We start from the raw sequence: 27,914 nt of genomic DNA, 5'->3' as shown, positions 1-27,914 counted from the left end.
TGATATTCTGCACCCTTACAGTGATATAAAGCTATAAAGACATATTATTTGAGAAAATTTACAAAATAGCAGGAGATGAAATAATTATTTCCTCCCCTTTAGGAGCATATTGTTAAGATATCAACTGTAAACAGAGCAGAGCAAAGTCTTCAACTAACGATGAAAAAGATCCTCCTGTTTGCAGAATGTTGTCTTGCATTCTTGTATTTTTATTGTCTTAATGTTGTAGTTATTTTTGTGTTTTTGGGGACATGGATGCAAATTAGCATCTTGCTAAATCAGAGATATTTAGGGCTATGAAATACGTTGATGCACTGTCGTACTAAAAAATTAATTCAATTAAATTTGTAAAATGAAAACGCATTATTTTAGAGATTACGATGCAAAGCAGATCTAGTTATAATGATCTAATTGATGCTTATTGGTGAAAAACACCTTCAAGGTGCTTTGTAATGTTAACCTGTCCAAATTGAGGCTGCAGGGGAACCTGTGCCCGAGTTCACTCTGTACTTTATAAGTAACAATGAAAACATCAGGTTAGCAAAGTCATGCAAAGCCTCTTGTTTTCTGCTGCATGGATAATTTTTTTCAAATGATTTTAGTCTGGGAGGTTTGTTTACAAATCATCATGATAAATGTCAGGACTTACACAGGCCATGGTTTGTTCCTAAAAGCAGTATTGTATGTCAGGTCAGAGGTCAAAGAGGCAATGGCAGCTCCAGATGGTAACTTTCTACTTTTGGAAAAAGATGGTGTCAAGAAACGCCGCATCTCAAAGCAGGAGATACGTTGGCATGAGGTGGTATTTTGAGTTTGGGTTCGGGAAACATGAAGGGGCCACATGTCTGACTTGTTATAGTCGCGGGTCACAAAGAACAAATCCTGACTTTCAGAAGAGATTTGCAGTTTTTAAACCAAATATAAAACATGCTCTCGGTTACAACGAACCGCCGCATCCGTCTTTGCTCTCCTCGTGAAACCAGACTTATCTGCTCATCACGTCATACGAGGCTTTTACTACAGGCTGCCCATGCCGTTTTGTAACAAAAAGGAAGTCTCTGTGCCGGCTAATGTTGCTTTTACCTCCTCCTCTTTTCCCCCTGTATCCCTTTTTCCATTCTATCTGCCAGTGCCAAAATCCAGAGGACCAGTACGAGGTGTACAGTCTGATCAGATGTCAAGTGTCTGGATGCCGCCAGGGCAGCAGTCATCTGCGGCCGAGAGGCGCACGGTGTTGCCTTGCCCTGGTCAAAAATGTTGCCAACATTAACACCATGTTTGACAAAACTGACACCACCTCAGTGAAAAGGACTTTGTATTATACTTTTTGCCACATTGTTATGTAAGAACCCGAAAGTTATGCTGTCTCTTTATTTAAACCTTAAACTGCCGAACTGCTACAATTAGAGAGAAAGAGATTAGATAAAAGATTTGATCGTTTCCTCGTCCTAATCTCAAATTGGCATAATTAAACAGTGAAGTTGTTATTGCAGATGAAGGAGCGGATTTAGCTCATTCAAAGCTATTTATATCAGGCTGGTCTCCGTCACTGTCATGTTACCTGAGGGAAGAAATGCCTCGTGCTCTTTGCCTGTGTTTGGGGCAGAAAATGAGATGGGGATCTAAAAGGTATCGACTCAGCCCAAGTCCAAAAATCTTCTCTTTCTGCAGAGTAGGTTTTTGAATAAATTGAAGGTTTTCAAATGAATCAGTTTCCATATGATTCCTAAAATTAGAAAACTACATCAGTTAACATGCTAATCCTACTGCTGCATGCAATATTTTACAGATGGACAGGAAGAATCTGTATTGTTCTTTGGCAAAAGATTTTGGTATGCAACAGTTTAAACTTTTGAGACTGTTGAGCAATAAGGACGGCAATATAAGATGATGAAATGTTTAAATATTTGTATAACTTTAGGGTATTTTGGGTAAGAAGGAAGAAATGTAAAAAACTAAATTCTCACACAGAGATTCTGATTTTTTGCGAGTTATTAAACATAAAATGTAAATCTGTTAACTGACTCATTTTTTATTCTATGCCTGTTAAGGGATAAAATTATGCAGTAGTTGTAGAAGCTGTTTTTGGCGTCCTTGTATAATATACTAATTGGTACTTTTTGTTTAAATAGTATTTAAATAGTACAGGTTTTTTGTAGGTAATAAGCTGGAAAGTTGGCACTATGTGTTTTTACATTGGCGTACTTTAGAGTGAACAAGAGCATGATGTGTGTGTGTGTGTATATATATATATATATATATATATAAATGTACATTTGTTCGTATTGTGCATGTGTCGGGATGAAGATGTAAAACTTACAGATGTTTCAATACATTAACTATTAGGCATTAAATATATATTTTAAATATGAAGCAAAAAAATTAGAAACTGGCATGTACACATTCACAAGGTTAAAAACATTTTTATCAACATGACGCACAAAATATAAGAATCTCTTGAGCAATTATTTAAAAAGAAATGAGACTGACTTTTGGGATTTTTGCCCCATTTAACAAACGTTATGGCAACATTTCCACGGAGCGCATCCCAGCAAAAACCAAACCGTAAGAGAAAAACTGCTCGTTCCGTGTGAACATCAGTCTTTATAGCTGCTCATCTTGTCGTCACATTTCCCCGTGAGCCCACAAGATTAAAAGAAAAGACAAGAACTACATTCAATATGTACGAACCAGAAAAGCAGGGCGAGGCTTTTAAAATGTACTTAAACATGATGTGTATGTAAAATGTACCAAGAACAAGATCGATTCTATTGTTGGGACAAGAAGACGTGGACATCTGCTCGGATCTATTTTAATCTCAGACGGAGTTGCACTTTTAACTTTCATTGCCTCAAGAGCATGTGAACAGGATTATATCCTCTCAGACATTTCATCACTCAATAACCGTGTCTTTGCAGAATGGACACATGCAACTTTATATCAAAAGCAGCTCTGATACACTGAACCCTCCACATTTAATGGCACGTCTAATAGCTGTTCTAGAGCAGAAATTAGGCGTTTTTAATTTAAAACTCATGCTTTCAAATTAGTTAGTATGTGTAGAAACATTTAGTTGGCATTAAATCATGACTTTATGTTTCTTCATGGTGGCGTGACAGGGACTCATTCCTTTTAGACAAATTAATAAAATGGGGAAAACAAGAAACCAAGAAAATCAAGAAAGACAGATGAGTGTTAATCTTAAAGACGCTTAACAAAGAAATGTATCTTGAGGTCACAAACTGTAACGACAATTTAATCTAAGGCTTTTCTACAGATCTTGAGGTGCCAACAATTGTGAAGGGTGTTGTATAATACTCATTTTATTTTATGTCTGTTGTGAACAGGGGCATATTATGTTACTTAGAGGTTAAAGGCTTATAAAGGCACTTTGTATTCACTGTTAAAGCACAAACATGTTGCAGCCACTGTGAAAGGAGTTTACCAACAAGCTGCTCCAAAAAGGCAGCGCAGACCTTTTTATTTAGCTTAAGGCGAGAAGGTTCATATATGATTGTATCAAAATAAAAACTTTGCTCAATTTTGGTCCAAGACCTTCCGAGAAAGCACAAATAGAATTATAATTTATGAAATGTATAAGGAAATATATCTGTGCTAAAGCTAAAGTTTTAAAGTTTCAGAGTGGGATCGTGAACCAGTCTCTTAAGAAATTAGTGTTTCTGAGAACGCTGGAGCACCGCACTGCCGTCTTAAAAGCTGCAGAACACAATAATAACGCTAACATGTTAGCAACAAAGTAAATTTACAAAATCACAGAAAACATACTAAAAATATGCTGATAAAGTCTTGGCACTGATGTCAATCCCTTATAGTGCCATGAAATGTGTCATATTCACTTTCAAAATGCAATAGTAAAAAAAATGATGGTCTCTTAGAGAATATCATGCATGGTAGCCCACCAGTCAGTGTCTGATGTGGACAACCGTTCTTCTTAATGCTGCCATCTCGCCTCCTTGTCACACAGTTTTTATTTTAAAAGGGAAGTGTATCCATAAAGATTTTCTCCACAATCGGAGGAGGAGGAACCAAGTCTTCCAGTTTCAAGTAAAAGATGCGCTGCCGGCCCTGAGTGCACAGAGTCCTCAGCTCTGGGAGCTTGCCCAGCAGACGGGACAGGTAGTTGGGTTGAGTCCGTGTCACTTCCGATCCAATTCCACTCATGTGTTCCCTTAAGCAGCTGATGAGGTTGCTCTGAAAGTCCTCTACTCTTTTGGGCTCCTTCAGGCCATGGCGATCTAGGCATAAATTACGCTCCAGTCAGATTTGAGCCTTAACTTCAAATGTTTTTATCAACCAAAGTTTGCCTCTCTGAAAAGGAGACGGAGGAACTCACCGGTGATGATGACAAATGCCGAAAGACAGGCGAACAGAGAGACGTCTAAGTTCATGCGGTGAAGGCTCCGTGAGAAATCCATGATGGAGTCGATCCAGCCACCAAAGCTGTTGGTGCACTGCTGCCGGTGGAGGACCAGGCCGTTGCAGAAGATCAGCTTGTTCTTCTCTGGCTTCGACCTGAACGGTTTTAAACGATTAAAACAATTAGAGCACTGAAATGTCAAATATTTAAAACATTCAGTTTGATTTGAAAGTGGAGAAATATAACCAACCTGTACGCAACACGAAGAATGAAGAGCTCCACAAAGGCAGACTCGAGAAGAAGCTCCTGGTCCTCTGCACAGAAGTCCGTGAATCCTGGGATGGTTTGAGCCCAGTTTCTTATGACATCCAAGGCACCGGTCAGCAGGTCGTAGAACTGCTGGATGTCGCCGGCGTCCTCCTTTTCTTTCAGACCGTCTGACCTCTCCTGATACTGCAGAGGAACAAGAGAAGATTGATAAACATCCCTAAACTCAAAAGGTCGTATGAAAGGAGAGGTTTGGGTCAAGAGAAAACCGCAGGTTTACCTTGGAGTAGTCGAGCTTTTCGATGCCCGGGTCAGAGTCCAAATGAGCCGTGATGAGAGAAGCGATGACGTTCACGCTGGGAGTCGTTGACGAAGCCTCAATCGTGGTCTTGGGTTTAGACGGTAGGCGACCCCTGCGACCTTTGAGGCTGTCAGTGCGAACAACTAAAGGGACAAGGAGAGGAGCACACATGTATGAGCATTACATGTCACCTGATACATACTTCAGACGACTTCAGTATCGGTTTCAGTGCCCCCTTCAGCTGGCTCTGTAAAGCTCAAGTTGCACATGGCTTTGGTTTCCAAAAACTGCCACTGCAAATCTCAGGTTTGTTGTCATCATGCATTGGATGCAAGGTTTTCACTCCTCTGCTCTGCATGTTTAAGGAGTTTCCCTATTTCCAGACTTAAATAGGTAAGGGATAAACACACTTCTGTTGCACTTGACGGCACTTTGAGAAAGAACTGCAGTTGTTTAAATCAGGTTTGCCAGGAGTCCAGACAACCAAGATTGAAAACCGCTGCGTTAGACCCCCGAACCCTCCAGAAGAGTCTGACGTTGCTTTACCTTCTTTGACCATTCCCACTGCAAGACACTTCTGGAAACGGCAGAACTGGCATCGGTTTCTCCTCCTCTTATCCACCGGGCAGTCTTTATTGGCGAGGCACACATACTTTGCATTTTTCTGCACAGTTCGCTGGGGAACAAAAGACAAAAAGCATTACTACCAGACCTCGCAGAGACAACTGTGTATAGCAGCATGCTATTAATAGCAAGTTGCTATGGAAAGCAAATATTACTGATAGTGACATGCTATCAGTAATGTTGGCAAGCAATACCAAACAGTTTCAGTTTGCTAATGATTACTGTATGCTAATTGGCAATGTTTTCTATTAATAGTGTTTCTAATTAGCAACATGTAAGGAAATTGGATAGAAGCAACGATAATATAAATAGAATATGTATCTAGACTCAGTTAGGCTTTCTCGTTCTTTGTTCACTTTCCCTACTTTCCAACTCAAAACCTGAATATTTCCAGAGGAACATTTTGCTTTTAGATATTATAAAGCTCAAAGGAGACCAGTGTTGTGAGCGCATGTTTAGATTAAATTAATATTATTGTTGTTATTACAAAGCTATTTAATACCAAAGAGCCATTAGCTGAAATGCAGTGGATTATGATCTGGATGTGTCCATCCATTCCTATGTAAAGTCTCTGCTGTTTTCCCACAAAGCATCTTTAAAAACTGTGAATCTGCTGCAGCATAAAGGCCTAATGCATAAAGTGCATACTGCAGAATGAAGTGCTGTGTAACGCTGGTTTTATTTCATGTTAATTGTATTCATATTGCACAAATTATTAACACGTTGTGCGTCAAGTCTTCTCTCCTCTGCTGCTCGCTTGTTGAATAAATCCTACATAATAAACCAGATGAAGGCTTAATTTCTTTCTCACCTTGAAGAAACCTTTGCATCCCTCACAGGTTCGGACTCCATAGTGCTGACAGGACGCGTTGTCGCCACAAACTGCACAGCGACCCTCACTGGATCCAAGGCTGGGAGTTTTCTGAGACATCATAGCCTCCTCCAGCGCTCTCGGGCTCTCCAGCCGTGCATGGTCCAGGGACAGGGGGGGGCAGTGAAGTGGGGAGACATGCTGGTGTTGTGAGAGATGAAAGAAGCCATCTTCTTGACAAGATGGTGGATCCTGATGTTGACCCAAAGGAGAGTGCTGCTCCTGTGCATTGCTGAAGGTAAAGAATGAAAACTGCTGCGCCATGGTGGCCTTCTCAACAGAGGAGGGGAGGGCTGGGGGGAAGGGGCTGAAAGGGGAATCCCAGACAGCTGCAGACTCGGTCTGAAAGCCTGGTGTTGGAGGAGAACCAGCGCCGTAGATGGGACTTCCATAATAATCGGATCCACACGATGAGTGTGTTTCTTCGAGACAGCTGAGAGAAAAGGATCCTGGGTAGCAGCCATACACTTGAAGATCATCCAGCTTGAAGGCTTGGTTCTGCATCTGTGGACTGGGGCTTTCAGCTGCAGCAGCATGGCTGTATGAAGCTGCAGAGGCAGGAGGGGAAGTGGTAACCTTGCAGGAGTAAGCATCAAACTCCCCAATGTAACCATTTCCCATCAAAGTGTTGATGCTAGGCAGTGAGGATGATGACAGCTGGTCCTTTTGGCCAGAGATTTCCATCGCCAGTTTGGCACTGAGGTCAGGATTTAAGAGTTCAGAGCTGAAGAAGTTGTCATAGGGCAGAGATGCAAACTGGGCTTGAACACAGGGCATCGCTAAGAGACAGGAGGCAATTGAAAATAGATGTTAGTTGTCTCTTAGCTCAAACATAAATCCTGTTTTGTTCATATGTTGCAAAAGCAACACTCTGCTCTGAGGTATCTGAAGGTTTTTCAATGTATCTTAATCAAACTTCTATTTTTCATATTGTGGCTATGCTCTGGGTATTAAGTTTTCCTTTCACAATAAAGGTACAGCTTGACCAGTGTATTTTTCCTGCATTCATTTGATGTTGTTTTAACCAGAAGTCAGTAGGAGCAGACTGACAGTCAGTCTGAGCCTACGACTAAAGTTTACTCCAGGTCAAAGAAACTGGTGCCACTCTACCATTGTCTCAAGATGAAGGATTGATACAAATTCAATAACTCAATAACCAGTTTACAAACAGAAACTGCATAATCTATCTATAAGATTCTACTGTATTTGAATGGATTAGATTAGTTTGATTTCCAGTTAATTGGAAGCTAACTAGAACTATTTGTCTTGTAAAGTGTGCTAAGGTGTAAATAACTCAACATTGCAATTGAAAAACTGAAAGATACAACAATATTTCATATTATTTAGGTTTATAACCTTCCCTTTGTGACCATGTAAACAGTAGCCAACGTTAGCGCCTTGAAGGAGCTCCGCTTCGTTTCACCAAACATGCCATTTCTCTTGCCTAAGGCCCTATCACTCCTCTCTGGAAAATGCAGACGGTGGTCCGGCAGATCGCTCGGATATTGTCAGATATTGTGTTACCGGCTGCTAATGCTTTGAAAACCTCCTTCAGTGGAGGGTAACCCTCTTTCACAGCAGCCGTACCATGGAGTGTTGCAGATTGCATTTCATGTCTGGCGTAGTGCCAGTTAGAGTGAGAAAGGTGGTGAAGCCTGTTTGAGTGTACGTGTAACTACAGCTAAACAGACATGCATCCACGAGCCCTCTCATTTCAACATTTTTATTGTTTTTGAGGGGTATCAGAAGCCAAACTAGTAGAGGGCTAGTGTTTCTTAAAAAAAAGATTCAAATTTAAACAGATAGTTACATTTGCACAAACGTCTAAAAAGATAATAAACATTAATTTTAGATTTGCTGGTCTAGTTTTATGTATTAACTGGACTTCCCAAAGTTCACACATTCTGGAAATACTTCAATTTTATTCCAGTTTTACAACTCATAATTCGTTTATACAGTTAGTTAAATTTGCTAAAGTGATGTGTCTGGTTTTCAATAGCTTCATAGTTAAATTAACTTGTTTTGTTTCAATTTGTCTTGTTTTACAGTTACATTATTCAGGCTGAAGTAAGTCAAACAACCTGACTAAACATAATAACAACTACTTTGTTAAACTAGATCAGTCTTGACTAGGTAAACCTTACAGCCTTAACAAAGCCTCTAAAACGAATCTTTAAAAAAAAAAATACTTCAACTATTATTCCACATTCCAAATCAAAGTTATTCCAACTTTAAATTATGACATAACTAGCAATAAAAGTGTAAACAAGCTAGCTTAACTTACAGGCTCCTGTACGAAAAGTACTTTCACTCACCTGTTCTTTGTGAATATCCGGATTCTGAAGCGTTTTTATCTTTTAAAACTGAAGAAACAGATAAAATCACCTCTGTCAGCTGCTGTCGGCACACCCACCCATTCAGGCTCACACTCTGCCACACACACGCTGGGTCAGAGCAGTCGGCTTCATACACTCTTGTTTTATTTTGGCCGCATCGACAAAAAGGCGGGCCAATGCCCAAAAATGGTGAACGGGATGGTAGAACGTTCCGGGGGCGCAGCCAATCAGCATCGAGACGCAGACGTTGTTCGTGGTGACGCACGCACGGGATTCCATTGACGCAAGAACCGAGAGTGAACGTTGGTCTAAATATAGCCTGCGGCGTTCACATGGGCTATTACTGAATGAAAAAAATGCTAAAAATAGCCTTAGTTAGGAGGTGAGGACGTTTTTATCTGGAAATTTAGCTTTAATGCACGTGTGAGGTGTGTTATCACAGATCAGACCGGGAAACAACCGCTTTCTTTCTAATTTGGATAAGGGATTGTCGTCTGTCAAAAATTAAACTGTCAACTCTCCAAAAGAGATCACAGTTACCTAAAAGGATTTCACGTTCATTTTCTTTTTATATTACACTTTATGTGTTTATACTTGTACGCATTTTTGGGGGGGAAAAAGCCAAACTGTGCAAGACCAGTCCACCTTATGCATTTTAAACTACAACATAAATTATACACATGTTATCTGTTTTATTTATTTGTCATTATAGTTGTAATAGTTGTAATTCTAGTCATACGGACCACTCAAAGCACTTTACAGTGGAACATTGTTCTCCCAAATACACACATTGGTGGGCAATATGGGATTGAGTGTCTTGCCAAGTGGCATGTCAACATTTAGCTGGGTGTAGGGAAAGAACCCACAACCTACCATAATGTTTTTTAATTAATATTAATTTAGAAAAGGAGACAAGTTTGAAGTATGTATTTATATCCATCTCCTTTTATTTATGTTTACAATATGCTGCCAAACATATTCATTAACCCATCCATGAAATGTCCTGGAAAATAAGTACTCTACAGTTTACTGTCTGTGGTAACAAAACAAAGTGGAAGAGAAAGGAAACAACAGCAACAAAGTGGTAAGTTGTATAAAATTACAGAATGTTGTCATTTGGAAACTGAGACGCAGAGTTTCAGAAAAACATGGATGAGGGACTTTAATGTTGGAAAACGTGACTGATCTGCACAGAACTTAACCTCAAATGGACAGAATATCTATGGGATGAATTATTAGCAGGACTGTCAAGTCCAACATCAGTGTCTGACCACACAAAGGCTCTTCTGGGGTGTCATTCAAGTTCAGATGTTCCAGAAGGTGGACTAATAAATACTTTTGGCAATATAGTGTATTTTTTATATCTTTATAGCTGGTCACATTGTTCTGTTAGTTCCCAGCATAACAATATTAATATTTTTAGAAAGTTATGACTACTGGTATTCTGGTGTACTTTTCTTGATTTTTTTATAAACAAAATAATTGCACTAGCCTCCTCTTTGTGTTTAATCAAGATTACTTTTAAATTATGCATTTAATTTAAAATAGTTTGATTTGTTTACTGTTGTTTTTAAGCTACACTTTAATTTATTTCACACTATCTCCATGAGTCTTCCCGCTGGGCACTGAGTTATGGACCAGTTTCCAAAGAGCTAACTGTGATGACACCTTATCTTGCCTATAAAGAGCAAAGTACAAGACTGACCTAGTGGTGCATCTAAAAGCTTAATCTACCATTTAAGTTCTTATGAAATTTGGAATGAATAGCAACATTATGCTCGCTAAATGAACCTTAATGAGAAACAGAGTCTGATGCCATGTGCAATAGAAATAAAGATCCTTACTTTGACTTTCAAAGTATGAGAACTACAAGCATCTGTAGTGAAGAGATGCCATCGGTACTAAAATGTCATCATTGGAAAATCTGTACGATGGATGTGACAGCCACAGCTGCTGACATCCATTTGTCAGCATCAATTTAAGTCTCACCTAATACCCCCTATGTCATAACATCTCCACAACGACCAGACAAACCAACACTTGCATTAAGACTTCACCCCTCTCTGGGGACATTTGAGTTCGGTCCAGCTAGTGGAAAAAAATAAAATAAAAAATAGAGTCGTCTTTTAGAGAAGCCTCGGAGAAGTGCAATCTACTCAGACAGTCTGTTGCTGGATGTAATTATAGGAGTTTGAGTGCAGCACTCTCTGTACGCAGCAAACAAGCGAGACATATCTTTCTATCCTTTTTGCTCTGGCTCATTAGAACAAGCAGAGATCTTGGTGTGCACACATTTCACACCATTCCTGTTGTTAAGTTGGAGTATCACATGGTCAAGTACTTTTATAACTGATCTTATCATATTAACAGAGTCATATTTACCTCCCTAGTAATCTCCTGAAAGTTACTTAGTTATTATCTTAGTGTAATATCTTGGCCTGGCTGTCAAATATTCAGTACTGTGATGATGGGGTGTCGATAACTCTCAATGAGGAGTTCCTAAATAGTTACCATATGTTTATTTGTCTGTCAGCTTAAGTTAAATGCAGGGAAGCAGTCCTCTAGTATAAAGTTTTACCGTTTAATCAACTAAATTAATTTTGAATTCAACCAAAATCCTGCTGATTTAACAGGATAATACCAAAAAAATCAGTCACCATCAGGCCAAATAAACCTCTGATTTACTCCTAAAGGACAGCCTATTATAACAATACCATAATTGATCAAGGCATAATTGCAGCTTTCTTGTTGTAAAACAAAACTTAGGATTTTTTAGTGAGTCTTATTGGGCCATAATCTGGAAACAAAAAGAACATAATTTCACCATAAAACAGATTTCTAACATAAGAGTCATAATAATAATCAAAACAGTCAGTCAAGTGCAAAAGGCTGCAAGCAGAAACCTTTAGAATCACTTTATGTGCAGCGTTTTCATAAAGTAACTCTTTGCATGTTCACTGCAAAAGACTTCACTGCTGAAGAAAAAAGCATGTTGAAGCACATTTGAAGGTTGCTCCAGAATATTTAGATAAACCGATGAACTACTGGTACAATAATGTTTGGTCAGGTGTTTGGATGGTCATCGCATATTTCTTGTTTCTACATCAAACTAACGCTGAGGTTCAAAAGTAAAACCAACAAGATGTGGGACTGTCTCTCAGCATAATGCCAGAATCTTAGGCCAAAACATTAGACTGGTTTCACAGAAAGAAAATAAAGCTGATAGAACAGAGCAGCTGATTTTAATTCAATTGAAATACAAAGAAAAACCCAGAAATCTGAGTCAGTTTGTGTGGAAAGATGAGTTCAAATCCCACCTAAACACATGCTACTTGTATAACCATACAGGAGAGACCTTGAAGCTGTCAAGCATCAACAAAAGCTTTTTCTGAAAAGTATGAATTACTTAGTTTGCTACCAGTATCTGATAAATTTCATGTCAATAGGTCTACTAGAAGTATATGTATGGAAAGATCAGGCATTGTTTCTCTGCATCATCTACCGTCCTTCATGTCAGAGCCTCCTCCTTTGATCCTGGCAGCCGCATCGCTCTGAACCTCTTGGGTTTTTACCTCACTATTGTGGATTACAGCCTTCCTGCTCTTCCTCCCACACTGCTGCGAAGCCTGCCTCGCTGTGGGCTGCAATGTTTGTAATAAGATTTCACCAACTCCAACTTAGAATTTCATTAAGTGGGCAGCACACGAGGTTATGCCTCCCACATGCATTCACTGATGAATAAATGCTCAACGCAGTGAACTGTTTCAGCCGCTGCTAACTTGTGATATACTACATACTTTAATTGAGCGTGCATCTAAACTTTGAAATTTGCTCGGCTTGGTGGGAAACTGAAAACTTTCTGGAAAGTGTGAAAATAATGAATGTGCAGCTTTAAAAGTGACGATCTACTAGAGGGGTGTCCAAAGTGTGGGCTCGGGGCCTTTAGCGGCCCTTGAAATTATTTTGTTTGGTTCCTAACCACAAGTCTAGAATGGTAAAAATTGGGCCAACAAACATAGTAAACAATTAATGACCCAAAAAATTGCAAACTGTCTATTTTTCTTTTAATAAGATAACAGTCCAAATGACTTTATGTTTTGGATCTTTAATGATATACAGATTTTATTTGAAAATTTAGTTATTGTTGAGCAGGTAAAGCGAAATAAATAAATAAAAAGTAATGGCAAAAAATCACAACCTAATTTCTGTATTATTAGTTTAATGAATTTTGTGGCCCACCAGTAATTTAGATTTGCCACTTTTGGACCCTGGGCAAAAAGTTTGGACACCACCAATCTAGATCCTGAATAAAATATGTAATCAAGAACCAAAATAGCTAGTAAACATTTCAAAAAAGAAATCCACAGAGTGGCATGTTGTGGTCACCATGGTAACCATCAAACACATACCAACTCTCTGCTCGCCATCTGTAAGAAAGGACTAATTGCTCTCCTGTTGACAAAAAAAATTGTTGAACATGTATTGAGAACGGATGTTCACAAAACAAAAAAATACAAATACTTTTTTAGTCTGGGATTCTTTTCATGTATTGTTTATTTTAGCGTATAGGACAAAGTTGCTTTTGTAAAGCAGCATTTTCAGTGCTTTTTAAACATTTGTACCAAAGGAGAAAGTAAAGGTGACCATCCTTGTTTGAAGCTGTGGTGATGTATGAAAGATTGGGACAATGAAGAGTCAAAACGTGATGAGTTCAGGGACTGGGAGGAAGAATGAAACCATTACCAGCTGGCTTAATCCAGTTAGGATGATTTTAGTACACCTTTCACATCTGACGTTGCACCAGCTTCATTGAAAAGGAAAACAAACACCAGAAACATTCAAATGACAGATACACAGTTTGATATTTAACATTATACATAAACGCACACATACTCACAAGTGCACAAGTAACCTATGTAGACAAAACAGGACTTGCATTTGATTGATAAGAACAAATAATTTACGTTACCAAAAAAAATCACATTTTGGCTTCATTCCTCCATATTTTGGCATAGATTAATTTCCAGAAATATTGGATGAGTTTGTAAAAGAGCATCACAATCTTGTTGACTTTGCAAAAGTAAATCATTAAGTAATTTACCTCCAAGAACCCACACAACTCATCTAATTTATACTAAATAAAATATGGAGGAATGCCGTTTTATAAAAGCAGCATTTAAGCAAGCTCTACCCTGTAAGCAACAAAACCCAGACATTGAGTAGATTAGTCGCATAGTAAAACATTGGCATCGCTTTCCTTATTTTAAAGGGATGAACACTGACGGTGAGTTTTATGAAGAGTGAGCGAGCTGCCAGGAGAATCTGGAGGCCGAGACAAAGTCGCTTCACTACAAGCTGCGTTGAGAACAGAGGAAACCTGACAATACACCACTGTAAACATTTTTTTTTTTTTTACCACAAACCATTATCACAACATAAAATAGACACAGTGAACTCATATTCCTCTTTAGTGTAGGGAATATTTTACAAACACAGGTTGAATTATATTTAAATTGGCACACAGAAGCAGCAATTCAGACTCAAGACATGCAAAGTTAAATTTTTTTCAAGTAGTTCAAGCGGGTAAATTGAAACCATGTCAGGGAAAGAACACAAAGAACACATAGGATAAAACACAGTTGCTTTTGTTCAGAGTTTAATACTCAGCTGTGAGCCCCTGCAGACCGGCCGACGTGGCAGATCTGACGACTACTTGAATTGAAAGAAGCTGCTCGGTTTGGTCGGTGCAGCCACGAGCATAGCAGCTTGGCTCTTGTGAGTTATCTTAATCTGGAAAGACGAGATGGGAAAACAGTTTTTGTGTCTGCTTATTTAAAATATCTTTTTTAAAACCAACAGTGTGTGTTCTGAACTTTGTAGTAAAACTGCTTTGCATTTTGTCGTTGTTTGTGTGTCACTAAAATGTTTTGTGCTTTTCTCAGTGAGTCTCAATGTTATGAAAAAAACCTTAAAGCAATCCTATTGCTAAGAAACTAATTTAGCAGTTTTGCAGCGATATTCAATGTTTATTTTTGTTTATTTTTTTAAATTTGTTTTCTTTTTTCTTCTCTGCACATATTCCTCTAATTTCAGTTTTGTATTTGAGTAGTTATTTGTAGTATTGCCTTGAGATTTGTACAATCTTTCAATAAAATTGTTCTGTGCTGGCTGCAAAACAAATTGCCCCTTGGGGAAATAAAATGTTTATCTTATCACGTTACAGATATTAACTATCTTGTGTTGGTCTATCACATTAGATCCCAACAGAAATGAGAACATTGATAGTTACTCGCCTCACACGGCGGCTGCATCCAGGGCTCCCCGTCAATCTGCATGGGCAGAGCTTTGGCTGTGCTGCACATGGAAATTAAAGGACTATTATAATTATTTGACTACAAACAAACACAAACAGGAAAAACCATCAAATTTGACACAGTTGTAAGGTAAGAAATCGGGTCCCAATCGGCATTTACTTATTTTCAGGATCAACAAAGCAAAGCAGCCTCAGAGGTGGAGGAAACAATAACTATGGACCATTTTGTTCATTCTGATGTCATCAATTGCTTTTAGGCCACAAATAAACTAACAGGAGCTCATTTTATCTTTAAGTTTCGAACCTGATGGTGATTTCGGAGGTCTGTGCCAGTCGGTGCCCGGCGCTCTTCAGTCCAGTGTAGATCTGTCCCATCTCCAAGACTCCTTCCAGCCCCACCACCTCCAAACGTTTATCGCTTATATCTAAAGTAAAGCGTGAAACAAACCCGTACAGATTTAAACGGGGTTTCTCGGACACTGCTGGAGCCGAATGGCTGCTTACAGAGACTCACCTTGTGTGGCTGTTTTGAGAAGTTCATGGTCGGTGATGACTTCGCTGTGCACCGCTTCGGGAGCGCCATCAGTTTTCTTAGACTCCCCCCAGAGGTTGGAGCCGCCGTGCATGCTGGGTATGTTGAGGACGGCTATGCCCTCTAAAGAATTGCGCAGGTTCAGAGGTTTTCCACAGCACTATGGAAAGACAAACGCAAAATGAATTAAAGATGATCCTGGGTGGGAGGTGCTGGCTTCTGTTTAGAGGGTTTATAATCTATCTGTGTGTTTTTCACTGTGAGCTGATCCCAGAGTCTGGATTTTGGGGCCATTTTCATTGCGCTGTGTGTCAATTATGCTGTCAGATTAAACATATTGAACAGGATTTCTGATCCTAGAGGCTGGACCTGACGGGGAAGGCACCGAAACCTCTCAGATATATGAGAACGTGCTTCTGTTTCTGGAGAAATATTCTGCTGTAGACACGACATATTTGGTATCAGTATTAGGTACGGATCAATAAAAAATATCTATAATATCAAATAACAATACGGTACTTTAGTTTCAGATTCCCTGTTGAAATTTTAGTTCATATTTGTAATGTAATTTGCTTTGATTTGCTCTCAGATTATTATGTTTTTGCTCTTTGTTTATTTAGGAAGCAATGCACACAAATTTGTTCTATTTTTCTATTATTTTCTGTTTATCATGTTAAAGTATTTCATAGACACCTATAAACGATCTAAATTTTGTACCAGGTTTTAACAAAATAATTTAAAGGAAAAAAACACAAAAAGGTCAGAGGTTTGGTGACACTTAAATAACAGCTACTTGTATCAATGATACTGACACTGTTTTTACTTCGTATGATATCAGAATGTCCCGTATCGAACGCCTCTAACTGTGAAAGCAGCAGAGTCTGATTTAAGTTCAAACTCTTACCGTAATACTCAGACAATCCTTCAGATTCTTGCAGGAGGACGAGAAGGACTCAGAAGTAGCATACTCAAAGTACATAAGCTTGTTCTTCATTCTTGGAAAAAAAAAAGAGAAAATGTTTTTAGTTGTTTCCCGACTAAGTTTTAATGTTCCAGTAAAAGAGATTTACATGAAATGTTTACTTTTACTGTATTTAATGTAACCATCAATGACCAAAAACCAAATCCTGAACATGTTGAATTTTGACTCGTCTAAACCCAGAATAAAGATGGCAACTGAGGATAACATCGCCTCTTGTCAGAGTCCTCACCGGCTGTTGAACTTTTGTGGATGTTTCTCTCTCATGGAGTGAAAACGATGCGCAATGGAAGCATCCTGCACGCATGCACACACACATTCACTTTTAATTAAATCACATTTTAGCTCAAATCTACGAGCGCAGCTGCAACGGTTTGTGTTTCAGGGAACTGCATGAATGAATGTGTGATGCCCCTCACCACTCCGATAGAGAAATAGTTATTCATGATCTCGTAGGGGACGGGGTCGCCTGCATCCTGCGGGTTTTTCGGCGTCACCTTGATGCTCCAGCGATCCAGAGGGATCTGCCGACTGTCTTTAACCTCCTTCAGGACTTCCTTCAGGTCAGACCCCTCGTATCCTTGCCAGAGTTACAAGAAGAGTTTCAACTTTGAGCTACAGATGCTCGTAGCGGTGCATGCTTTGTTTTTTACCTCCTCCCCAGCGCAGGCAGCGAGCCATGTCGTTCCCAGTTCCCAGGGGAAGCACAGCAACCGGAGGATGCACGGAGATGTTCATTTTATCTGAAATCCCAAGTATTTCATTATTTCTTTAAAGCGTCAGCTCTTCCAGTCGTCTCTTGTAAAGTTAAGAGGGATTCGTGGTACCTATAGCATCCAGGAGCCACCCGACTGTGCCGTCTCCCCCACACACCAAGATCTTGAATTGACGCAGATTTCGAAAGAAGTGCAATCTGAAAGAACAAATGTCCTGTAAAAAAAATCCTTTAAAAGATGCATATAATGAACTTGCACATCGCTGGTTCACTGTACCCTCTGATGGGGCCTCCGTTGCTTAGGTTGTAAACCTGACGTGGGTTCAGCAGGCCCTGAAACTTCCTGAGAACTCTGCACAAAACATCAGGCATGAAAACATCCATCAACTGAGGTCAGTCCACAGGACAAAGCAGCAACACAGTAAGTAAAAACACGGAGGATCTATTAAATTACTGGTACATCTAAAAATTAATATTAGGAAAAAATTCAAAATTTTTGTCGCTCGAAAGTGAAACTCATTATCAAAATTCATTACACAAAGTTAAATATTTTGAGTCTTTTTTTGTCAATTTGATGATTATGACTTACAGAAAATCAAAACCCAAACTTGCGTCAAAAACATTGTCATAAACTTCAATATATCACCAAGTTTAGCTGCTGTGAGTTTCACTTTCTCACATGACAAAAAAATTTTTACTTTCCTAATTTTTGAAATGAGCGTGTTCACTCAGAGTTTGTTGAACTGAATTGTTTCTGAGCTGCTCACCGTTCGCCCTGCTTCCCTCCACTTTTAGGATTGACAAACACCAGCAGAGGATGAGTGTCTAGAATAGGAGCAATCTGGAAAAGGCAGAAGAAATTCAAACAGTTTTCAGTAATCTGAAATGCACAGAATTAGGTAAGATTTTGGATAAATGTATATATATATATATATATATATATATATATATATATATATACACACACACATTATTTTTTTATTTATTCGTTTGCACATGTATCATGATATGCAGCTTTAATGATTTTCTAACACAAGAACTGTATGGCAAAGCTAGAAATATTTTGGATTTTCCACAGTGCATCAAAATTATGAGCACAGACTTGAATACAATCCCACTACTGATTATATTTTTAACATTTTGTTGCCTCAAATAATTTAATTGACTTATTTCCAGTCTGTTACATTGAGTTCAGAATAACTCCAGAAGTCTGTAAAAAATATATAAAAAAAGATTTTTTCTTTTCAAAATCAGTTTTGGGATCTTTGTCCCATCAGAAGATTTAGTGACATCTCAGTTTCAAGCATTTATTCATTGATTTGGGGTGAAGTGGAAGAACTTATACTAACAGTATTGAAACAGACTCTCGGCATGATTCTGCCACCGCCGTGCTTCATAGTTTATTCAGTGTTCTGATGTTATAAAACTTCACTTTGACTGGTTAAATCATACTTCTTGTTACAACTCAGTCATTCTTTAAACTTAAACATGTTAATTTTGGAGCAGGTGCTTCTTTCTCAGTCGGTACCCTCCATGTCAAGGTTAAATTTGCATCGCTGTGGACGGGAATATGACTATTTCAGCTGTTTGTAGTTTAATACACACCTAATGTCAGATGATTGAAATACAACAGGGCGTTCCAACAACGCAATGATCCCAAATACAGAGGAAAACTAATTTCAGATGGGAAAAAGAGGCTAAGATTAACAATAAAAGCTCTACCAGAGGCAGTGGTATTGGGATGATAAATGCAGCGATGCTGAACAGATTCAGCAGTACCAGACCTGCAGGATGTGGCCGTCAGGAGTCACGCTCAGCAGGTTGGTGTCTTCCTCCTGCAGCACCAACAAAAAGTTAGCTGCAAAGATCCTACATGTAAAGCGAAAACGTGTTTTCTCGTTTTACCTTTGAGACGGGGTAGATGACCCACGGTGGCAAAATATGATCCTTCAGATCGCCACAGTCACATTTGGGTACGCCGGGCACAACGCACTCGTCGTGGCGCTTAAAAATAAACCAGATTTGGTAACCAAACATGACCCTGTCTACTTTGAGGTTTTATGCCAAAGTATCCAAAGAATCGTCCTCACCATCTCCTGGCACCACACGCAGTGCTTCCCTGCTAAAGTTTTGATCTTCTTGAAGCAGACCTGACACTTACTGGCATTGCAGTCAGCTCTGATCCAGTCATGAGTTGCTTTCTGAAGTAACACAGAAGCATAACCGCTGAGTATTCTGCTGCATTTTCATTTTATTTATTTAAAAACTGCAAGGTCTGAAAGTTCATGTTCTAAATAAATGTTAAAACTGACTTTATAAAACTGACTGTTTTATCTTTCACTGAAAAATCCAACACTACATTGATTCATTGTGGGGGGAAAACACCTTAATACCTTAGTCCAAGTCCCAGGACAGTATGCTGTCTTTTATTTTTAATGTAATTCTCAGTTTCAACAACAACCTTAACAGCAAAATTAAGAAAATAATACAGCAGAAGGAACATCATGAAACAAAGAAATAAAAAAATAAATGTATGACAAATCAACTGTTTTTAAAAGCAGGTTTATTGATCCTGCTTTTCACCCTGGACTTTTCCTTTAACATTTCATAAAGTTGCAGTATAAATGAAGAGGTCTTTGACTATTTCTCTTTGCAAATTTTTTCTAAATCTACAACTTGTGAAGAGCCAGTGGTGGAGGCTCTCATTAACTAAATATCAGTATAATGATAAGGTTTGATTGATTGCATTTTCCTTGAATGATTGGCCACAATAGAAACACTAAAAGCTCCAGTAAAAATCACATCAGAGCAAATCAGAGCTTAAAAACTCTGATCATAATAAAATAGCAAAGCATAATTCTAAAAAAAATCCTTTAGTTTCATGTATTTTAGAGATTACCAGCAATTGTAACTATTATTTCTTAACGTTGATTTTCTAATCAACTGAATTATTTAAATTAAATGTTAGATTTTTGCATGATTACGCAACAGTTTGTTGATTTTAAGCCTTTTTTTTTTCTTTTACATATTTTTACCAGGCGTGCCAACTAATGTTCCCACTGTAACACCATTAAAGCATGATGTTTCTAATACTCCTTCCTCCAGAAGACAAAGCACGTCTGTTCAGCCCACTGCTGAGGTCTGCAACATGACTCTGTAAAAACCTGCAAGCCGCGGCGCTGCTGACGCCACACGCTGAAAAGGAGATGGAGCAGACCATTGTCTGTCCTTTTGCAGAATTAGGACATTTACCAGCTGCACAGAGCAGACTGTACCAGCTGTAATCCGCACTTAAAAAACACTGATGGGCTGCACTGCCTGACTAATACACTATTATGTTCTCTGTAGTCAAAGTGCTTACAGACACTGTTGGGTAAAAAAAAAAAAAAACAAGAAGTGAGGCGACAATACTGTCTGAAACACATCTGGAGCTGTGATTTAATATAAAATTGAAATTCACTTATAAACAAAGCCGGAAAGCGGAAATTAAACCAAATTGGTTGAAGTGGAAATAAAAAGTGAGGTTTGTGTTCCTTACGCCAATTTCCTCTTTGGTTTTGACGAAGGTCCGAGCGCATGGCTCAGGATTCTTGTTGGCACACTGGTTGTGGACAGTGTAAGCACAACCTACAAGATAAATAAAAAACAAACAAACAAACAGAAAAAGCACGGACACATCAGCAGACCAGGTGAGAAAACCCGAAGGAGCATGACTGCCCCCTGGAGGTAGCTGCGAGCTCTTACAGTTGCAGTAGAGTCCTTGCTTGCCGAGGCCGAGCAGCATGTTCTCGCACACACCGCAGTAGGTGGGTTTGTTGAAATGTTTCAGCCTCCAGATGTGCTGGCCGTCCTTCTCAGTCATCTGTGGGCGAGGAAGGAGGAGGGAGAAGCAAAGTTAGTGACAAAAGAAAAACACTTGTGAAGAGTCGAGTCCTGAAACGAACCGGATTGAGGCCACGTGAAAGGAGCAGCTCAAGACTTTAGAGTATTACCGAAACTGAATTCATTTCATTAATTAAATTCAAAATGTGGAACTCGTGCACAGTGTAATCTTGTTCAAATAAAAAAGACTTCCAGCTAATGAATGACTCAGTTTCTCAGACAATTAGAATATCACCTAAGATTTATAAAAATTGTTTTTTAATGACAAAATAACAGGTAGTATATGCCCCCCGTACGTTATCTGGGCTTCTTCTGCAACTTTTCTTCCACTAAACTTTCAAGTAATATGAAAGCTCAAGCTACACTTTTTCCATGACTGTGCTGGCCAAAACATAAAGTCTGTTCATTTTTTTAAATCTATTTTTACTTGCCTTTCTTAATATTTAAATGTTATGATAACCTTTTTTTTTTCATTTCTATGTTTAAGCCATAATCACCAAAATGAACCTAAATAAAAGTAAGCAGCATATCACTGTATGTTTACAAAACTTGAGTTTTGCAAATTTTACTGAAATAAATGGAAGAAGTGCTCACCCTCAGTCCAAGCAGCACAAGCAGAGGCACATTGTTCATGCCTCCCTTGACCCATTCCTCCAGATTGACAGTCCCACTGTCGTCAACGTCTATTGCAGTCATCATGTCTTTGAGAACCTAAAACATCATTTTATCCAGTCATAAACAGGACACTTATACTTCATAGTGCACATATTAAAGGGAAGCATGAATAGAAACAGAAGCTGTACTGGTCTCAGCTCAGTCACGTCCCAGCCCAGGTAATCAGCGGCTCGCATCATCTGCGCAATTATACGATCCACTTCCTGGAGATGAGACCACCAGTTTTTACATAATCTTATCCATCTCAGTCAGTGTGCAAAAACAGACCTGATGCAAAGATTAAATTTGAAACAAAAACAGCCAAAACTTCCATATGGATTTAGACTTTTCAGTATTTAAACTGACCAATCAGAGCTAGTCAAGGGAGTACTGGTTAATTTTGATCTCTGGTCAATTGATACTTGGAGTACTTAATTAAAAACCACAAGCAGGTAGATAAATGGTTGGTTTAACTGACTATATATTTCCAAAAAATTAACATAGGTGGTGTTAATAGATGCATTTGTAGACACATAATAATGTGAATCCTTAGGTTTTCTGCGCTAAATGACTAATAACGTCTTATTTTTCTGTATTTCACTGCATTTTTGTCAATAACCAGTCACAGCTGATCAAAGGAAAGAAGATCATTTAATCAGTGGGTGATTGATTAGTGCATCTCTAATAATTTTGCTTTTAATTTATAACTAGTGTAACGTGAAAATTAGTAAATACGTCTTTTCTTTCTTTTCCTATTAAAGCATCAAGGTCCCATTCATACTTACAGAACTGTCCAAGAGTCCGTTTCCATCTTTGTCATAAAGCTTGAAGGTAACTGGAACCAAACAAAAAGCTGTCAGTCATTTCCACACATTCATCTTTAATTAATCTGTTCTAGAGTAATTAATGAACCAACACTCAAGCTTTTCCCGTGGCTGTCCGTCCTCCAGCACTGAGAAGTAGCAGGAAACGTCACGAAGAAAAACCCCACCTGAAACGACAGACACTTTGCAGCAACTGGAAATTCATTACATGAGATTAAAACAAGACAATTTCACTGTCAGACTTTAAAGTTTTTGTAAAGTAGGAGAAAACATCACAGTTAGCTGTCTTCTAATCAGTGAAATCAGTGCCTGCGGCTTCATTCATGTGACACAAAAAGTAAAGCCAACCAACAGGCGGGGCGTTGAGCAAACTGTCTTCTTAGCATTCCTTTATTCTATCTCTTCAAGGAAATGCTGAGAATCCCACTCTTGCATAAACAGCAGACATTTCCTCCTGATGTCCCTTACCTTACGGAAAACATTTCAGGTATTTTAATGAATTACCTCCATGAGGCGTGGACCGTTTTGGAGACCCGTCTAGCTCTGCTTGTTGAAAATAGTTAAAGAGCTTTTGGCAGAAGTTTGGAGGGAAGCTCTCCACTTCCAGGTAAGTCTTCAGGAAGAGACAGAATCCCTCCAGGTGGAGGCACTGAGCAGAGACACAGGGTCACATTTACACTGAGCACACACATCTATTACAACAACCAGGATAAAAACTCATTTTTCACTTAAATTCAAAACACAGTCACTGCAGTCAAGCAAATAGATAATTGATGCTGTCACAGTGACAAATGTGACAAAAAATTGTCCTAGAAATGATTGTGATAAACGATAATATTGTCATTTTGAGACCATTTTCAACCAATATCACCAAATATCAAATATCTTCAAATATCAAACACCAAAATACTTTAATTCCTAAAGAATATTTACTACTGGAACTGGGAAACATTTTAGATATGCAAAATAAATAAACAAAAACAACCGAAACAACAGTTTAAAAAGCTAATAAGCTAATAAGCTTTAATTTATGCTAATATGCGGTTAATTGATTTATTGTTTATTGTGACAGGCTTAAAGTTAATATTTAAAAATATTAATTGACTAAAATTTCCCCTTATCCGGGTTTTTCTCATGCAGTTGAACCCTTCCTTATCAGTTACATTTTTCTGGTAGTTAAATATTTCTATAAATTATCAAGAAATGTAATTATAAACCGACACAAATTCTGAATATCTAAATTGAATCACATTTTCTGCAGATTTTGTCGTACACCACATGTCTAAATGTTTTGGTTCTGATCCCCGTAGGAGTCCAGACTACTAAAAAATTGCACTAAAATAACTTTTATCAACGTCTGGCAGGTTGATATAATTTTTTGGAGTCACATAAATGTTTTTAAGTGACATTAGTTGTGAAAATGGAAACATCCTGTAGTGGTTTTGCTCCAACTAGTCCAGGAAAAAGTGCTAAAGTACCAAATAGAGAGAAGATCAACAGTCACATGACAAATTAATATTTGCTTGTGTGTTAAAGCAGACATTACTCACACATTTAACATTTGGTTTTAGACAAAGTGTTTTTCCAAAATTCAGAATTGGTGGATTTAGTCTGAACTCTGCTGGACGGACGGACGGATGGATGGACTGATTAGAAAAAGTATTAATTACCTCTCCAGATGTGTGCTTGGCATATCGGCCTCCTGGGTGAAACTCCTTGATCACATCTTTGACCCTCAAACTGCTTTCTGCAGGGAGGATATTGGAGACGTCAAAATAAAACTTCAGTGATAAACTTCATGTGAATGTTAACTTTCCTGCATCTGAACTGATTATAACAAATCCTGCAATACAACTGATTACGTCTAATTGCAAATCAGACACATGGTTTGTTTTTGTTAAAGCAGCAACTGAAAGGTGGGAGTATCAGTAAGTGGGACCATGAATAAACTCTGTGTGTGTGTGTGTGTGTGTGTGTGTGTGTGCGTGTGTGTGTGTGTGTGTGTGTGTGTGTGTGTTTATAAAACATTCATTTGGGCCCCACAGTCTGAGCAAACACACACCGCCTCTGAGCACATGGTACATGTAATTATCTATTCATCCATTATCCAAATAAAGGCCTAGAGACCCATTTCATTTCTACCAAAGCCTTTGAGTAGACGGAGTATTTTTAGACTGGTGCAGCTTCCCCGTCAAGAGGTCCCATATAATTCAGCATTAGCTGTGACCCCAGAGCCGCGGCGTTCAGTTTAATGGCTTCTCCAGAGAAGGTGAGCGAGAGTTGACGTGTTCACAGTTCACCTAGTCAGGCGGCGCTCGAGGCCGCCGCCACTTTTAACAGGATGGCCGACCTGATGGGTGTGTGGACTGGTCTTGTCTGAATGGACTTTGCTCACCTCTCCCTTATCTCAATTAGCGTTTATGGATCTTTCCTAATACTGAACTGCTTTCAGTCTGTGAAAGTGCAGGACTACTGAACTATTTGGACACTCCCACTCACACAAAGAGAACGGTGGGTGTGTCCAGTCACATGTGAGGTTTTATTCAGCTCTTTTTGAACGGTTTACACTAATTCATAAATAAACACACTGGTCCTTGCAAAAGTAATGAAACCCCACTTTGAACTTTTTCAAACTTTTCTTACATTGCAACCAGAGCTATAATAGTTTCGGGTTTCTCATTATAGTTTAGTTTTATTTCATTGTGACTTTTTGTTTGTCTAATTCAGTTTTAATTAGTGTGTTTGCTAGTTTTTATTCGGTATTAGTTAAATGTTGCTTAGTTTTGGGCTAGTTTTTATTATTTATAGTAATAGTTTTTGTTTATTTATACTTTCACCTATTTGAATTCTGCACCTTGTGATTATGTACATATCAACTGGGTAATGAATACTCAACAATAGATGCCGTTTTCAAAGAAATTATTAGATTTTTGTTGATCAACCAAATGACTGGTACTTTCTCCCAACTTTCACAGTCACCATTTTGCAGACTAGCGTAAGTGCTGCCAGGCGGAGAATGGAGAGCCGTAATTTCTCGACAGCTTATGTGGGAGGAAAAAAATCTACTTCATATCAGTTCAAAAAGCTAATAAATAGATTAATAAACACAAAAACGAATGATATCTATAATTCCAGTATATTTTAGTTACTTCTATATAAAGGGACAACATAGTTCCAGTCAGTTACAGTTTCACCCCATTAATTACCGTTTTTATTTATTTCAGCTAACAAAAATCTCAATTCTAGTTTTTGTTATTTTGTTAGTTTTAGCTAACCTTGGTTGCAACAACAATTATCCAAGTATAACAGTGAGCTAGAAGGGAAATGATAAACAAAATTTCAGACATTTTCCTTAAAAGCATGGTGTGCCTTTCTAGGTGCTGAATCAGAACCTAGAAACGCTTTCACTGCAGTTAGACCTGCACATCGTTTGGGTGATGTCTATAGCAGCTTTGCACATCTAGACTCAGATATTCCTGACCATCCTTTTCTGCAAATGTAGGAGAGCATCCGTAGATACTGATTTTGAAAACTTGCTGTAGGTTCTCATATAGATTTAGAGCTGCACTTTGACTGGGCCATTCTAACTCACTGCAGAAACACAAAATCTTACCATTTTCCCTCTCTAGTTTCTAGTGCAAATGTCTTATTACACTTTAAATAGAACAAAATGTATTTTTTAGCAAGATAGAGAAGCTTGTTTTAAGTGTTTTTGTCCTTAATATTGACCAAAAAAAAGTACTTGTTTCACTGGCAGATTATTCCACTTATAAAGAGACATTTTCCCATCCTCCTCCTGAGCTACTAAGGGCCTGACAGCTGATTTTCTGACTAAAACTCTCCTCACTTTAGGTGGACGACCAGGTGATGGTAAGTTTGCTGTGGTGTCCCTCTCGTTCCATCAGATTATAGATTGAACAGTACTTCATTGTTTTATAACCTAGCCATGCTTTAAGCTTCTCCACATTATTATCTCTGTCCTCCGTGGAGCAGCTGTATTTACACAGAGGTTAAATAAAAACATGTAACTACTGAAGGCAGCTAAAAGGAGTGTTTATAGCGAAATTACTACATAAGCATTCAACATAAACTCATATAATTACATAAAAAATATGTTAAAGTTTGTGGTTTCAATGATAGGAAGTGAAACAAAAACATCAATCGATCAAAAACTGAACTTTTTTTTTTTAAATATCATTTTACAAAATTAAGAGTATAAATTTCCTAATTATTGCCATAAATGTAAGAAGAGAGCTCACCTTCCATGTAATGCTGCAGCTGGATGAAATCCACAGGAGTCAGGGTCCCTTCTGTGTCATCAGCTGAGGCCATGATGATCCCTGCAGGAAAAACAAGACAGAAAACCAAACAATAACCAGACAGTCAGCGGTCTGACAGAAAAAGCATGAGATTTAGTTCCTCCCTGCTTGTCTGTTACATGAACTGGTTTGTCTCCATTCCAAACACTCCAGCATACCAGTGGTGTGTGAAACACTCCTCTTTTCAGGGATAATAATCTGCCAACTGAAAGTTTTTTGTTTGTTTTTTTCCCAATCAGTAGTTCAAACCAGACCTGGATATCTCTGCTTTCATGTCTTAAAAGTTGCACCAGTTGCTGCTGAACTGTTGCACTATTAACTGGGAGCTGCAGATAATAATAAACAAAACCAACCCCAGCACCAACAGGTTGACAAGCTGCTTGAAAAATGTGATGTCCCATTATCTTAATCAGCAACTCAAGCTGAAGAATAAATCAGCAATTAAAGCCATCCTTTGAAAGGAGGACGCATCCATCAGAGAGGATTATAATGTGAAAGCGGAGTGACTGGCAGCGCCAGGGACTTTAAACTCACCGGGATAGCGCTCGGTCAAAGTCACTCAGGTGTTCAAGCAGGAAGAAACCCTCTTGGGCTCTCCCTGAAAACTTGACTCCGTCTCTCGGAACCAAACCGCGGCGGAAAGCGCGTCAAAAAAAAAGGAAAAAAAACACACACACACCGTCCCAAGCGCGGATAAAGTCAGCAGGGAGCTCTGGTGCCGCGGCCGCCTGATCCTTGTGGATGAATTTCAGCCACAGTATTAGCGGGCAGAGCCAGAGGGATTAAGAATGAACGGAGGAGGAGCTTTCAGCTACATAATAATTACGGTTAGTGGCACCACCCAGGCCCCGTCACCGACCTCAAACACGCCACGCTTTATTTATTCGGTGCCATTTGGCCATTGTAGCTTTATATAAAG

At 38.7% G+C, this 27,914-nt stretch overlaps 2 protein-coding genes across 3 annotated transcripts; both read right to left on the bottom strand.

Moving 5' to 3' along the window:
* Positions 1-2,407: 2,407 nt before the first annotated feature.
* Positions 2,408-8,920, bottom strand: LOC106939182 (probable nuclear hormone receptor HR38). The gene is made up of 7 exons (XM_015021492.1): positions 8,757-8,920; positions 6,382-7,220; positions 5,493-5,622; positions 4,926-5,089; positions 4,629-4,831; positions 4,355-4,533; positions 2,408-4,256 (listed from the first exon to the last, which is right to left on the bottom strand). The coding sequence occupies exons 2-7, from the start codon at positions 7,216-7,218 to the stop codon at positions 3,994-3,996; spliced, it is 1,776 nt and encodes a 591-aa protein (XP_014876978.1). The 5' UTR covers positions 7,219-7,220; positions 8,757-8,920; the 3' UTR covers positions 2,408-3,993.
* A 4,070-nt stretch (positions 8,921-12,990) lies between these two features.
* LOC106939187 (diacylglycerol kinase alpha-like) lies at positions 12,991-27,783 on the bottom strand. 2 transcript variants are annotated; one of them, XM_015021503.1, is made up of 24 exons: positions 27,530-27,783; positions 26,936-27,016; positions 24,347-24,423; positions 23,181-23,325; positions 22,769-22,843; positions 22,638-22,687; positions 22,002-22,076; positions 21,793-21,909; positions 21,061-21,178; positions 20,855-20,943; positions 19,407-19,517; positions 19,222-19,320; positions 19,101-19,151; positions 18,084-18,157; positions 17,594-17,668; positions 17,429-17,514; positions 17,255-17,344; positions 17,021-17,181; positions 16,834-16,898; positions 16,527-16,617; positions 15,605-15,782; positions 15,395-15,515; positions 15,071-15,131; positions 12,991-14,567 (listed from the first exon to the last, which is right to left on the bottom strand). In XM_015021503.1, exons 2-24 carry the CDS (start codon positions 27,006-27,008, stop codon positions 14,487-14,489), a joined length of 2,163 nt encoding a protein of 720 aa, XP_014876989.1. In that variant the 5' UTR covers positions 27,009-27,016; positions 27,530-27,783; the 3' UTR covers positions 12,991-14,486. The 2 variants fall into 2 exon arrangements, with proteins under 2 accessions (XP_014876989.1, XP_014876990.1); XM_015021504.1 differs by lacking the exon at positions 27,530-27,783 and adding an exon at positions 27,154-27,392.
* Between the last annotated feature and the right edge of the window lie 131 nt (positions 27,784-27,914).

Source organism: Poecilia latipinna, unplaced genomic scaffold (genome assembly GCF_001443285.1).
Source record: "Poecilia latipinna isolate Pla-1442-1.1 unplaced genomic scaffold, P_latipinna-1.0 Scaffold2794, whole genome shotgun sequence".
Classification (NCBI taxonomy): domain Eukaryota; kingdom Metazoa; phylum Chordata; class Actinopteri; order Cyprinodontiformes; family Poeciliidae; genus Poecilia; species Poecilia latipinna.
The sequence above is the reverse complement of the archived record's forward strand: the minus strand, read 5'-3'. Positions and strand labels throughout refer to the sequence as shown.